General features: G+C 50.4%; 1 protein-coding gene across 13 annotated transcripts in view; it reads right to left on the reverse strand.

Annotated features, from left to right (window-relative positions):
* Positions 1-15,534, reverse strand: part of CACNA1G (calcium voltage-gated channel subunit alpha1 G) — a 162,895-nt gene that overhangs the window by 84,639 nt on the left and 62,722 nt on the right. For all 13 annotated transcript variants that reach the window (XM_068913520.1, XM_068913519.1, XM_068913527.1 and 10 more), the window contains exons 5-10: positions 13,610-13,769; positions 11,515-11,806; positions 10,901-10,993; positions 7,998-8,802; positions 7,859-7,903; positions 5,860-6,224 (exon numbers count right to left, since the gene is read on the reverse strand). In XM_068913520.1, the coding sequence (XP_068769621.1) occupies positions 5,860-6,224; positions 7,859-7,903; positions 7,998-8,802; positions 10,901-10,993; positions 11,515-11,806; positions 13,610-13,769 (1,760 nt within the window). The remainder of the gene's footprint in view (positions 1-5,859; positions 6,225-7,858; positions 7,904-7,997; positions 8,803-10,900; positions 10,994-11,514; positions 11,807-13,609; positions 13,770-15,534) is intronic.

Here is a 15,534-nt window from a genome sequence, read left to right on the forward strand (position 1 = left end):
CGAGCACGAGCACGCCAGTCTGCCCAGCCCTACCCACTCAACACGCTGCCCTGCTCCGTTACGCCACTTACCCACTGAGCAATCAAATTTTTCTATCAGACGGAGAAATCAATCAGCAAGTGTCAAGATAGCTAAATCTACCCAGCAAGTCACTCGGCCTGACTGATCCCTGGCCTCGGCCTCATTATCTGGCACAGCAGTAAATCAGTCGCAGGTAGGGGCTAAGCCCAGGTAGTGCAGCACCGCAGCCGGGACACGCGCAGCTGCTGCGCGATCCACACTCCACACTGGCTGCACCTGCACGCGCCGATATTTAAAGCCATCCAGGCTGGAGTCTCGCTTAGGTTGTCCCGTTGCAGGGGGAGGTTGGAGATGTGCCCTGTGCTGCAGGGCTGAGCATGTCCCAGCACGGCCACCCTCTGCGCACCCTCTCCTCTCTCTTCCCACCTACACACACTTTATACGTTCTTTTAACTGAGAATTTGGCTTAGGACTCAAATAACTTTCACCTGCCTTCTTCCCTGCACACTATCTTCATGGCAGAAGCAGAAGTATGTAAATACTATTTGGGTCCCTGGTGTAAATGCTTGAACCCGTAGCCTGGGCTCCTCCAAGCCAGTAAGTTTTGTAATATTGCTGCAGTTACCGACCCTTAACCTCTCTCCATCACCCTGGATACCTGAAAATTTGACACCCTCTAATTCCGATTAGGGAGGCTTCCATGCTCTCCAGTCTCTACTGCTTACATAAACAGGCACTTTAATCCATTTTGCCAGATAGCTTTCCTTAGATGCTTTGGCACAGATGGTTGATATTTTCATGCTGCAGTGGTTATTAGATCGTAATGTTACCAGGGACAACTTTACATCATTTGTACAGCTATGCACTCTGGGCCCCTGCAGCTTCATGCACTACAAATTAAGCTTTAGATACTAATGTGAGTTTAGGCTGTTCTTGAAAAGGTTACTCCTGCCTTCTGCAGAGGGAGTTTGTGCATCCGCTCATGTTCGTGCCACTGCTGCTTTGTGGATTCATACGTTGCATTGCTTTAGCTGGTGATCCCCACTTGTGATTTTCCTGTTAGGTTGATGTCAGATATTTCCTCTTCTCACTTCTTTGAAGAATTGCCTCCCACAGATTATGTGCTTTCTCCTTGGGTGCTGTCCCAGAGTCATTTACCCCTGTAATCAGTCCAATTTGCTTTTAAAAAACTAACAAAAGTTTTTTTTTTTTTTTTTTTTTTTTTTTTTTTACAGGTCTAAAGCAATTTCCTCCTCCCTCCTTTAAAGGCACCGACCAATCTAGATCCAAGCCTAGATCCATAAGCTTCAGCCGTGCAGCTGCAGAGAGGCCAGTGCAGGACCCCTGAGTCTGGATCGTGCCTCTCTCTTGTTATGTTAACAGTGGTGAAACACTGCAGGGACGGCGGCTGAAATTCAAGCACTATTTAAACAAATGAATATGTAGGGTATAGTTCATACAATGCGAGTTCAGACAAGGAAAATCGGAACAGCCAGGCAGCTCAATGCAAACCAGATTTTAAAAACAAAAACAAAACCCCAAGCCCTTCCTTAAGGAAGCTCTTGCTGAATTCCTGCCCCTATGGAGAAGTCCAACATCACGCCTTGCACTAAGCCTCCGCATCCCCTCCAAGGAAGGACTTTAAAAAAAGCAGCACGTTACGGAACATAGTCTGGCCTACAGCCAGGACTGGGGGGAAAAGCAACAGAGAAACCCTCTGGTTTAGCAGCACGTTTTACTCCTGCTCTGCTTCTGCAAAGCCCTAGCCATTTGAACCCATATCACTGCAGAGTCCCAGCTTCCCTAAGGCAAAATCAGTCAATTGGTTCAACGGTGTATTTAAAATCCCCCGGAGTCTACCTTTAAATCACCTTTATATTTCTCTCTCCAAAGCTAATAGTTTCTACCTGCGTTTTGCTTCATCTCTGTAGAAAAACAAGCTATTCAGCAGTCACATTCACATTAATAATCCACAGCAATCTAGTTGTCATTTCCCTGATGGAAAATTTCACACTGCTGCCCAGCAGCAGTGACATGGTGAGTGTTACATGCACCTAAAGCTGCTCTGATTTCCTCCTACTCAGTCCAGCTGCCATGAGAAAAGCAAGAATCACAGCTATGGTGGGGAGGATGCAGAGCCTTCTGAAAGGAGAAAATGCACAGTTCAACACATTCAGGTGTACCTACCCCTCATGCAAAGGCATGAACCACATGGAAGCAACCCGATGCTGAGTGAGAAAGTCAAAAAATACTTTGGTTGGTCATTTCAGAAGGAGCTTAGAGAAACCCCAGGTCCCAAGCTCCAAGCCATCTAATGGCAAAATATTTGCTGTCAATGACTTTATTGGGGAGCGTGCTCTGCAGATAGGAGGTGTGAGATGAGGTCCTGAGGTAAGTAGAGAGGCTCCTGAGGACAAAGCTGCCTTTTGCTATGTCCAATTCAGCACTCAAAGTGATGGGTGCTCAGCGCAGCCAGAAATACTCATGGGTGAATGCAAATGAACAGCCAAAGGTGGATGGGTAGTGTTCCAACGCACTTCCAATTTCCACTCATTTCAATATGCCTTCAGATCGCCACACTCTTCCTAAATATCCCAGACCTGGCCTTCACTGGTTAATGAGTCTGTTAAGCAACTGACTGTGTACACTTTTTAATCTTCTAGGCATCCTCCATGGAGAAGAACAGGTCCCTCCAGGACACCTGCCCCTAGGCAAGACGCAGTCTTTGGAGGAGCACACTTCCATCGGGCTGTGAAGGGGAGCTCAGCTGCCTAGCTCACACTTTGAAGTCCAGGATGCTCTGGAGGTCTCAGAGCAGGTGAATCCCCCTCAACACTACCGAGGAACCATGGGTGGGCACCAGCTTTCCTCTTCCTCCTCCTCCTCCTCCCATCATCCCTCACCCACACTAGCTGCTAGTGTGTCCTCTCCCCTCTTGCAAGATGCTGGTAACCAATGCAAAGCTTTTGACACACCACCATAAAATGTATCCTGAAGGTATTTATCCTAATATAGCTCCGTGTGCCCAGGGCAGCCTGGTGTGAAAAGCCCAAGAGGTAAATATTCATTAAATAAGCAGAGAGCTCAATACAGAAATTCATGGAGTCAAATACTCCGCAAGCCCCCTCACTTCTTCACAAACAATCAGCGAATGAAGATAAATTTGGTGAGGTTGATCGCTTGCACTTTCAGGAAGGGCTCTCGTAAAATAAAAATCACATGTTTCAGCATTTATAATCTCTGCAGAAAGGCCTGGTCCAGCATTTCTCCACTCTAATTCCTGCTCTCATAACTGTCAGATTAGGAAACTGCAGACTATAAGCCTCTCGAGTTTACAGAAAAACACCTCTCTGCTCTCTGCTGCCACTTTAAGCGGATGAACTAATAAAAACAAGCTCCGCTATTCACTCCAAATGCCTGGAAGAAAGGAATCTGGAGGAGTAGTAGTTTCAAAATGCCGTCAAAGAAAGCAACCACCCACAGTGTCTGGAATCCCCCCACACGCTTATCAGCTCCCTTCACCTTGTTACCCAAAAGCCACCACAGAAATCTGCCTGTTCCCATCTACCTGCCTGTCGGGTTTTCACTGCTGGCCAAGGCAGAGGCCAGGAGCCTCCTGCCGCATTTCCTCTGAGCCAAAGCACAGGATCGAGAGCACTGTGTTGTCTTTAGGGTGTTTTTTACTTAAAATCTTGATGACAGCAGCGCCTGGCAGTGGGAGAAGGCTGAGAAACCAATGCCCTGGATGAATCTGACACCTCCACTTAAAATAGGTAGGGCCCGTGACGGCCTCATGCTGATACAGCATGAAGGCACCTGCCATCCCCGTGCTGTTTCTAAGCCAACACTATTTGAGCGAGGACAGACCTCGCACGAGCTCAACGTGCATGGATCTGCCAGCAAGGGCTTTCCCAAGCCGCCTTTTCTCAGGAGCCCAGAGCTACCATCTGGCCCTTTGGTCCCTGACAGGTGAGTGATGCCAGCTGCGCGCCGCCTCCCTGGGTCCATGCATGGACAGGCAGATCCTCCAGGGGCTTCTTGCAATGAACACCAACCCCTGAAGATGTGCCCCTTGGACAAATCCAGTGAAACACGGCAGAGATAGCACAGCTCCAAATACAGCATATCCAAGCTCACCTTTCATCTAGCCAAAGGAGGAATAGAAATTTTGATCTGTTTCTGTGATCCACCTCGCCTCAGGTTCTTAAGAGATGATCTCCCTGATATTATTAAACAAATGAGGAATCACTAAAGCTTCCTCTCGCGCACAGGCAAGCGTTTCCCAGAAAGGTCGCCGTGTGAAGGTGAAACAGCATCGACTGATCCTACCTGCAGGACTTCAGCATGCATCTCTGTTTAATGTGTACTGAAAACAAAGGTTAGCCAGCCAGACCGTATTAGGACGTCAGGGGGAATGTGCTGGCCTGAAGGGACACATTTAGCACACTGAGGAGGTCGGAGCCTCCTGAGTGTTTAGGCATTGATGCGTTAATGCCACAGGAGGACGTGGGGATTTGTTGCCATTTCGGCATGGCTCTGTCTGCAGCCACCCTGCCGACTACAGGAGCTATACACAGCGCAAGAAATGCCTCTGCATGCAATTGGGAATGACTGCACAAACACGAAACGTGCCAGAAAGGGCAAAAAGTAAACGTCTTCAAACACAAGGGAGTTCCCAGAAGATGCTGGCGGTGGGGCAGGGATCAAGGGGAGGAAGAGCTGCCGTGTTCAGGAGCTTCCTGAGAGGTGTCACACAAAGCACCAAGTGGAGACGCCCGGCGCAGGGAACGCATCCCCTCCCAGATCCCCCTCGGTGGCCTCGAGCATTGCGCTTGGGAGAGCTGCATAAGGGGGTTTTGCAAGATCTAAGCATCCAGGCAAATAAACTCTTCCCCCCCACAAAATCCAAATAAAGCGCATGCCATCAGGAAGAGATCCATCCCCTCCACGTGCGGGTGTGGGTTTCGGAGGACCACCAACAGGCAGCCAGACTGAGCGCACCCACGTCAGGCACATCGCTGTCTGCAGCCATGAAACATTAGGTGAAGGATTAGGCTGCACGAAGGCCTCTTGAAAAGCAAAGCTTCTGCAGCTCTTAGAGAGACATTTCAAGAGGAACATGGCAACTTCTTTTCTTAATAGCTATATATAGGGGAAGGATCTGCTGGGTGACAAGCGCATGAGAGCCTGGAGCAGAGCAGCCTCGTGCCTGCAAGGACTCTGATAACACAGCAGAGGACTAGCCTGCAATGAGTCTATTTTGGATTCAGCACACTGTTGCTGAAGCGTTCATTGGGGAGGCAAAGGCATTTGTTACGTCCTCTCCAGGGACTGGAAATTCAATAGACTTTCATGCCTGCAGCTGCACTGACCCCAGAGTCCGCTGCCACAAGCAGCTCTGCTAGGATCACCGGGCAGAAACAAAAGCTGTGGCAAATCGTTGGCTCCTCTGGTTGGCCTCCTCACTAGAGGGACCAAAAATACATGTGCTTTCTGCATGACAGTGGTCTCCTCACGGAGCAGAGCATCCTTGGCAGGGCCAGAACGTGAGGCTGTAACGAGGCCAAGCACTGTCTGACGCTATTTACAAGCTAGAAATATGCTCAGACGAGAAAAGCCAGCCCTGTTCTCCTCCTGCTCATGACGTGCCAGACCCTGGGCCATCAGGTCCCTTCATATCAGACCCCAGTAGCTATCACCTCCATCGCAGGGAAGCTGAAGGTGCCAGGGCTGCCTGGTCAAACTGAGGCTCCGGCACCAAGACAGGCCGCATTCCCGCAATGAAGCAACTCCTGAGAGCCGAGCTACAGCGGCGCAGTGCCACACGGCTGTGCTTACCTGCTCGTGGTACTCGATGCCCATGCTGAGTGTGTTGATGAGAATGGCCACCATGATCCCACGGCCAAAGTATTTGCTGTCCACGATCTTCCTGAAGGTTTCACACACCACGTGCCAGAAGGCCATGACTCGGCTCACTCTCTTCACCCGGGCTTTCCCTCGCTGAGGGTCCCTCTGGTCGCTGTAGTGGGCGTCCTGTGTGAACTCGTACACTCCGTCGCTGTCCGAGTCTGCCGTCTCGTTGTCCGTGAGCTCCGCATCATTGGCCAGCGTCTTGAGGCAGTAGGGACAGCTGTCAGCGTTGCCAGAGCTGCCATCCAGCTTGGCACAGGGGCTGGAAAGCTTGCAGGTGCTTTGGCAGGTACCTGAAACACCAGCAAGGCATGTTCAGGGGAGCCCATCAGCCAGCCTGGGGAGCTCAAGCCTCAATGGGAAGAATCTCCTGGCCCTTCTAGTGCCAAATTGTTGCTCGTGGCCTGACAGATATTTCCTAAGGGGAGGAGGGAGCCTGCTGGCTCTGCTGTTGCTGGGCCAGGTGAAGCAGCAGCAGCAGCTCTGCTGCTGTCAGAAAGACTTGCATGCAGAGCAGATCATGGAGACCAGCCTGGCTGGAGGACGTCCCACCAGCGGGGTCAATGCACAGCAGACACTGACTCCCTCCAGGTCCAGCCCTCTGCCTCCTCCCACCTTGTGCTGCCCTCTCCAAAGGGTTAGAGGGGCCTAGACAAAATCTTCACTCCCCAAGTGCCTTCTCCCAACGACAAAGCCCTCCTTGCTGTGTGCTGCCACCAGCCGAGGGGCTCTAGCCCATCTCATTTGGCCACTGAGGCTAAAGGGAAGCAATCAATGGGCTCCGTTGGCACCCGGTGTGCTCCGCGTTGCAATTAGCGGGAGCGTCGCAGCCAGCAGTCTGCTCTCCTCCTCCCACTGTTTGCTGATACTTCAAAATTGCCAGCTTCCCCTTAAACATGCAACTTGCAGCTTGCTCCGCACAATGGCAGCTCCCAGCTGCCAGATGGCTCCCCCAGTTGACAATAAAAGCGGGATATTCTCTTAAAAACACTGGCTGGCTACAAGGGAAGGGAGAGGCTATTGACCAAGTGCATTCCTGACACATTCACAGCAGTAAACTTGGTTTGAGTAAAAACCCAGCACAAAATCATCTCAGAGCCCAGCTCTTTTAGTTATTCTCTAGTGAGGCTCTGGAACGGCTGGAGAACTTCGTCTCTTCTCTGCACACATCTTGGCTGGAAAGGTTAAAACCTGCGGTGAAAAAGGCCGCAGGGACAGCGGGTGGACATAACATCGGAAAGCTTGGCCTAGAAATGCCTCTTGGAGGCTGAGAGTGTTTGCACTAGACTGGCCCCAGCTTCCAAACCTCAGGATGTGGAGGGGAAAAGAGCATCTTGTGGTGAAGGTATGAAACCCCCAATTTAGGAAAGCTGTGTTCAGTTTCTGGCTCTGTTACAGACTTCCTGAACAAATCACTTAGGGTAGATTTTTAATACTCAGCATCTGCAATTGCCATTGAGAACTTCTGAAGAGCAGACATTTGATCTCTCTGAGCCTTAGGTCCCTTGGAGAGTGGAGCTAAGCAGTACTCAAGGGTGTGCTGAGAGACTCGGGTCATTTAGATCTGGAAAGCATCCACATCCGAACTCAGCAGCAAGCAGCAGGCAACGCAGACATTGCCAACCCCCACGTTTTTTCTAGGAAGGGATCTGGACATTCTGAATGGGCTAAGCTTAGCTCCAGGTCTGGTCTGCATCACTGAGCCCATTCCAGCCTATTTTGTGAGTGCAGCCATTTCTGGAAGTGCTCCCTGTAATTGCAGAATAAACTGTGAGGGTGGGGGGGAAGGGAGAAAAAGAAAATCAGTTCATTAGACACATTAATTTCCCTTGGATTTTTGCAAGTATGAAGCCTGGGAGGTTGAAAACTTTCCTGGCTTTGACTGTAAGAGGCATTTCGTGGGTTGGAAGATTCCTGTTGGCCTTACCTGGAAAGCCATCGCCTTTATCTGTAACGTGGACTGAAAAGAACCCTGGAAAGATTCAGTGGAAAGAAAAAGAAATTAGGATCTCTCTCTCTCATTTCTGAAATGCAAGCAGAGGCTGATCTCCAGCCCCAGCACTCACCCGTACTCTGTGTCTCCAGTAGCTTGTGCATGGTGCTGTACGGCCCAGGAGGTATGTTAAGGTTTGTTAGGGTGCTGGCCCCAGCGTTGACTGCAGCCTCTCCTAGGCTTTTCTCTCTCTCGTGGGAGGTACTTGGGTGCACAGTAGGATAGACCTTGCTGCCAACTATGTTCTTGGGGATCCCTTCTGGGCTTGGCAAGCTTAGACCCGGCTGGGCGAGGGATGACCTGCAGAGGACTGGCTCAAAATGGCAGTCAGCATGGTAGATGCTGTGGACAGACTCTGTGTTGCTGGGAGCAGCACCAGGGGCAGCGTGGGGGTTTGGTGCCGAGGGCGGGAGCATGAGCCGGTTGGTCCCGTTGTGAAGTGAGCTGGTTTCCACATCGCTGATCTCGGGACTGGCACGGGGTGCCCGCAGGTTCCCATTGCCCAGGTGGTAGTGGTGATGGTGGTGGTGGTGGTGGTGAATGAGGTGGTGCACGGAGGATCTTTTCCTGCTCCGCTGCTTCCCAGCCTGCCTGTCAGCTGCTGCCTTGCTCGCAGGACTGGGGAGGAAGCCCATCCTCACCACTGCCACCCGGTACACCTCGATGAGCTGTTTGCTGCCTTTACGGGCAACGTACACCAGATACTTGAGGAGTTCGTCATAGCAGCTGCCCGGCTCTGAAAAGCTGGCAAGGGTGCTGGCGTTGGACAGGTACCGCACCCGCTGCTCCTTCATCAGCTGGCTCTCGCGCTGCTTCGTCTCAGAGAACTGCGTCGCTATAACCACTAGGCAGAGGTTGATCATGAAGAAGGAGCCCACCTAAGGGAGGGAAGGCATCAGCCATCGGGGGAGAGGGCAGGCTGGGCACCCCTGCTGCCAGGTATTCCCCTCCCATAGCCCCTTCCCTGCTCCGGGGTATTCCCTTCCCATGGCCTGACCGGGGGGGGGGGGCAAGCGAACAAGCACCGGTGAGCCCCGGTTCCCTCCTCTGCCCTGCTGGGAACAAACGAGGGGCTCCCCCATGTGCATGTGACTTTCTTGAAAAAGTGCCCTGGGCTTAGCCCACTGGACGGTAGGAGCTAGCAGGTTTTGCAGAAGGGGGAGGTCGTAAGAGCAGAGCTGAGAGAGGACTCGGATGTGACTTTCTGAACCCGGACAGCGCGAGCGTGCTGTGGGAAAGCGTGTGAGCAGGTGCCTGGGCTTAGCAAGACGGCCACAAGAAGTCATGGGAGAAGTCGCCCTTGGACAGTAACACAGGACCAGGAGGGGAAGAAAAAAAAGCACCGGTTTGAGCTGGAGAGGAAGGAGGACAGTGCAAAGCCAGCAAGGGCGCAAACAGCAGCGGGAGCGCACACACGCGGAGATGAGAGCACGGCAGCGGGGGGCACACAGAGCGGCTGACTCATCCCCGGATACAGCCTTCCCGAGCCCCCGCCCCGGGGACTCCCACGCCAGGGCTCTGCTGAGGACGTCAGAGATCAAAGACGAGAGGAGATTATTTTGACAAAAAGCTTTTGCTCTTTTAAGATGTTTTTCTGTCTCTGCAGACAGCAGTTGTAATTATCACAATTAGTGGCATTACGATGAATGCACTGAGCCTTACTGATAGGAGTGTTTTTTTCTGGCAGTGTGTGGGTAGCTTGTGAGCAGATCCCCTTTCCTCTGCTAACGGGATTTGCGGGTAACTGTTACGCAAGGGCATCAACAATCTGTATCCACAGCTTTGAGATTTTATTTCAAACCAGAGTTTCACGAGGTTCTGCTTCCTGTAGATTCCAGCTTGGATCACAAAGAATAACTAATGTCCCCAGCCCCTGCTAACCGGCTATCACAAACTGCTAACGGTACTTGCATGGCATCCGGGAAAGCACTGTTTGCCCTTCCTCTCTGCTGTTCCAGAGATGCAGAGAACAAGGGACTGTTTCTTTTTTCGGCAGCTAATAGATGAACCAGAAAAAGCAACATGGACTAAACAGATTCCTACCTTCTCATCAGGGTTCGAGTCCTGATTTGCTGAGGATCAGAAATCCCTGCAACGATCTAATGGATGATGTGCAGCTATTTTGCTGGACTTAGTCCAGTTAGACAGGAAGAATGGGACTCATCTCACTTATCTCAGCTACATCTGAGTGAGGCACCTAATGATCCTTTGGAGTCAAGAGAGAAGAAATAGGCACATCAAGTCTGCAATGCATCTAATTTATTTTAGATATCTACCTTAGGATGAGATGAATCACCCCTTAAAGCACCTATTTTTCTCCCTTGACAACAAAGACAGTCTAGACAACGAGGCCAGCTAGTCACTTGTAGACCTTTCTGCTTGCAAAGATGAACCTCATCGTGGGGTCCACCCCACAGAAACACTTTGCTGGCTCCTTTGTGGGTGGTCTCAGATGAGGCTGCGAAGTGTGGGTGGGCTGCAGGGACTGATCTGCTCCCTCCTTTCTTAATGTGCTCTCTGACATGTGGGACTGTTTTCCTGAAATGCCCATTCTCCACCAAGGACTCCAGCCAGCTGGGCTCCTTGATAAGGGGGAGTTTCAGAGCAGCCTCCTCCCCCTCCAGAGTTCAGAAGCTGATCAGAAAACCTGCCTATTTTTTAAGCTCAAATTCAAGGAGGCAACTAAAGGAGGGGAAGTTGGAGGACAAGGAGAGAAGCAATAGAAGCAGCAGCAATAGGAGTATATCTGCCACAGCCTTCCTTCACGTTTGCAGCAAAATGCAGCTGTATGAGTAAATACAGCAGCCAGGTGGGAGCAATGCTGTATTAAAGCTGTGTGTCTTCCAGCAGGCAGTCTCTGCATCTCCTAGGTAGAGATATTCAATGTATTATCTGCCCTGCTGTGCTGGGTCACACCACTCTGCCCTTTCCAATAGGGTAGGAGAAAACACACATTCACAGGATCAGGCAACTCACAATGATCAGGAGGATGAAGTAGATGAAGTTGTAGAAGGAGTGCGCATCCATGACGAAGTACATGATGTCCACCCAGCCCTCCAGCGTGATGACCTGGCAGAGACAAGGGAGGGAATACAGACTCATCAAGGCTCGGTGGTAACACCGAGTACATAGGCCACACTTCTCATGGCTGGGTCATGTCTAACACCTTGTCTCGATGCAGCGCAAGACCCTAAGGAGCCAAATCCTACTCCTATTAAGGCCAAGAGCCACACTGCCCACAATGCGGGCCCATTCCGGCCCTTCCTTCCTTCCCAGTTGGATCTAAGGCCCATGGCTGCGTTTTGTGGAGGGAGCAGCAGGCTCTAGGCTCTGCTCCACACCAGGATACTCTTCCTACGTACACAAAGCATTTGGACACCAGGGATCTGTCTGTGGATGTGAGATGGAGACATCTTCAAAGCAGATATCAAATTGCTTCCCTGGCATTTTGAGTGCTCTTGCACTACTATACAGGTGCGTTCTGGGTGCAGAATAGCCTCTGGGAATTTGATTATACCACCCCTGGGAACACATGGGTAGACCCACCCAGCTGTTTCCTTCCCCGGTCACAGTTTGCCCACAGGGCTCACCTGAAATATCGCAATCCAGGCGTAACCGATGTTATCGAAGTTGATGGCTCCTTTGAAGGGGTTGTGCTCACCGGCAGAACAGTTTGTGTAATACTGGTTCCAATTGACACAGGACGTGTTGGTGGTGTCGTTGTAGGAATAATAATCCAGGGTGCACTCGAGGCCTTCTTCCCTCCGCGTTGGGATGCTTCGGCAGTAACGCATCCCGTTCTCACGGGGCTGGGAGCAGATGAAGGGATTCTCATCTTCATTCTCTGTCTGGTAGTATCGCTCCAAATCGACCGTGTAGGGGCTGAAAGAGGGCAGACACAGCTGTGTCTTGCACATGATTACAGACAATCCACCAACTGTAACAGCAAGGAAGTCTGACATCTTTCATTCTGGATGCTAAAGCTCTTTTAAAAGGGATCCCCTCAGCCCTTCTGCAGCTCCTTCAGGGGAGATCACGTCCCTAACTGGGTTTCGGGAAACTGAGGCACTGCCCTCGGCCACCCAGAGCTGGGACCCCTCACTCCTGCCACATGTAAACTCTTTGCTACTGGAAGGAAAGGAACGAGAATGAAACAGAGGAATAGAAAAAGAAATATGAGGAAGAAAAAAGTGAATGAGGTTGGTTAGACAACGTCAAAGTGCTGCTATGTCCAACGTTGTGATTTTGGAGCAATCGCTCCGATAACATTAGTAAGAGCCACTTCAAGAACTGCTCCAGCTTTGACTTTAGGGGACTAAGAGTAGGATTTCACCCAGCAGGGCTTCTGTGAAGTGCCTTTGCTGCAATAAGATGGAAATCAGTCAATTTATGCTCATGTATCTCCTGTCCTGGATATCTAAGAGCTGCCTGAGGAGACTCTACGTACAGGGATCTCCCAAGCTTGTTGAACCAGAGTCAGGGCCTTCCCTCTGCGTTTCACGGTGACTGTTCAGCACTAGATAGGCTATAAATTCCCTCTGAGGGTGGCCTGACAACAGCGAGCCAGGCAAAAACATCTTCGGGGAGATGAAACAACCTATGGCAAGTAAGAGACTGGCTCCTTGCTCAGCAAACAGCTATCCCCTTAATGCTGCCAGGACTCCCACTAAAGCTTGCAAAGATATTTTTAAGCCTAGTTCAGCCCAGTTAATTCCTGCAGAATTGCCTTTAATACCCTTCAAAGCTTATCTAAGCCCCTGGAATTCTGGTTCAATTAAAGAGCACCCAAACCTGTAGCTCTACTGGCTTCCCTCAGTAGTCAATCAGTCCCTTTGCTCTGTTGCCATCTTACTTAAAAGGACCTTGCCCTGTTAATGAGTCTCCTACTCCCCTCTGAGGACACAACCTACGAGAGGGGTGGCAGTTGATTAGGAGATGCGTGGGAGAGGATAAAAGCTGCATCGCTCCAGTGAGCGAGCTCCAGGCCTGAGAGGCGTCTGGCTACAGCGACCTCTCCATGATCCTGCGCGTGTGCAAGACAGAGAGACGTCAGGGTTGCAGGACTATCGCATCCTCGTGTGCATCTAACTGGATCAATGCTTGGGAGTCTGCATCTGGAAGTGATCCACTAAGAGGAGACAGAGTTTTGGAGCTTATTTTTTTTGCAAGCAGGACTAGCACCTCTAATAACAACCAAGAGGCCTGGTAGGTTGTTATTGTCCTTATGGCTTTTCCAGGTTCACCACACTATTTGCAGTGCTGTTGCCGTGTGTGACTACTGCTAGATAACAGAGCATCAGCTTGGGGCTGGACGCTGCTCTGCCATGTGTTGGTGTGACCTCTTCTCCCTTGAACCCGGTTCCCAGAGCTGTTTGCCTCCTGACGGGCACACAGTCACAGTAAGCCACAGCAGGCAACTTCCCAAGTGGAGTGCCTGTCGTTGGCAGCTGTCCCATGGGCACAGGACCACTGTCCTGCAGACAGCCCGTCCCCAAGTCTGCTGCGCTCCTCGCACAAAACTCCACGTAATTCAGTACTGGAGCCGCTGTCACTTCCCTCGTGCTGAGCTCACAGCCTGGTGAAACCCTGGCAAGGTTTCCTCCAGCACTGTCAGGATGTGGATTTGCCCGACCTGGAGACATTTGTGCTGCCCACCCTGCATGGGGGACCCTGCTGCAGACTCACATGCTGAAGTTCTCAGGTAGGAAGCAGCGGTTCCTGAGCAAACCCGCCCACAGCTGGACTCCTACAATGCCAAAGATGAAGAAGACAAAGAAACAGAGGAGAAGGACGTTCCCCAGCATGGGCAGCGTGTCCAAAAGAAGTGTCACCAGGATGCGCATACCTGAGGCAAAGAAGAAGCAATCATTAAAGAGAATTTTTCACATTCCAGCTATGTCCTCCTACCCCTTTCCTTTCCATCCACGCTTCATACTTTTCCATTCCCTGACATCTAGCTGCCCTCTCATCCAATATCCCTTCCTTCACTCCCCAACTCAATTCTTCTTTTCCTCCCAAAGTCTTCTCCAGCTATACCTCTCCAGCTGCTCCTGTCTTCCCAGAGACTGACCTCTGCCACTGCCCTTGCTGTCATATTCCTTTCCCCACTCCCAATATATTAAAATCCCCTTCCATTCCTAATTCCTCCCATCTACCCTAAATCCCCTTTCTGCCTTAGAATACAGGACTTTCTCTAGCAGTTAATTCTCACAAGTTCAGGAACAGCCAGTTCTGTAACAAAGACAAATTGATGGCGACTTCAACTTGACATTTACACACACACAAAAAACCCCCTGATTTCATCTGACGTCTCTGTAATATTCTGCTCATCTGTCTCTCTCTCTCTCCTTCTTTACCCATCTTCTGCATTCTCTTGCTTGCTTACATTGATTTTCATTTAAATAAACCTTCCCTGTTGCACCCTTTACTCTGACACTTCAAGATGACTGTTTTTCTCTGTTACCTGATGCTGTCACCTCCTCCATCAGGCCTTTTTCCTACTCCTCTACCAGGGAATAACCACCATGCATCAACTCCTAATTAACTGAAATGACTTTCTGTGGTTACTGCATTTATCATCATACAAAACTCTGTCCACTCCCCCCCACCACCACCACGTTACATATCTTTCCTATTGTAACTACGTTGCGCAGGAGCCAAGATAAATTACCCAGGATTTGAAAATACATTAAGTGAATTACATCCCCAGTTAGACAGTGGCAGATAAATTCAGCCATCCATCAGTTTAGCAGCAGAAAAAAAAAAGTTGCAAACAGGATTCTGACACTACCGTAATGATTGAAACAACAGCATCAGCAGCAAACCAGATTAAGTTTAACAGTGAGGATCAGAAAAATAAATAGAGCCCAGGCACCCCCAGCACTGACAGACAGAATAGAAGCTGATTAGTTCTCATCAGGGCATCAGCTAGTTCAGACAAGTAGGTGTTCAGACTTGGATTTAATTTGGCTAATAACAATGCTGAATTCGATACCCAGCACTGTAGGTCCAGGCACACATTTCTAACGCAGCTGTCCTTACACTTAACACACTCAGTCCTTAAGGAGATTGAGTTTATTGTCTCTCGCTCCTAGATCTTTGTGCTTCACTCAGCACTGTACAATACAAGTGGCTCCCCGGGAAGTTTGGGAGGGTTTGCAATGGCATCGGCACCTTTCTGAGCAACGGGCTGGGCCACTGCTGCCTGCCCAGATGCAGGAGCAGGCCACACCACTGGCCAGTGTTAAAGCTGGGTCTGCTATCCTCAAGCATAACCCACTAAACCAGCACTGAATGACCACCTCTCATCCCATCCAGACTTGTTTCGGAGGTTTTGGGGTAAGGTAGGCATGTTTGTCCCACTGAGGTTTGGGAAATAAGTAGCTTTACTCACAAGAAGCATTTACTCATGAAAAAACTCTCGCAAAGAGGAAGACCTTGCAATGCTTCCTAACACCCCTTAAGGTACTCCATGAATTTCAGAGCATCACTGCACTCAGTGACGGACATGAGGTCACACGAGGCTGGCAGGACACACATCTTGACTTCCCAGGAAGGAAACAGCTTGGACGATGTGTTACATTAAAAACAACAGAACCTGGATCCTTAGC

Source organism: Struthio camelus, chromosome 19 (genome assembly GCF_040807025.1).
Source record: "Struthio camelus isolate bStrCam1 chromosome 19, bStrCam1.hap1, whole genome shotgun sequence".
In the NCBI taxonomy this organism is placed as follows: Eukaryota; Metazoa; Chordata; class Aves; order Struthioniformes; family Struthionidae; genus Struthio; species Struthio camelus.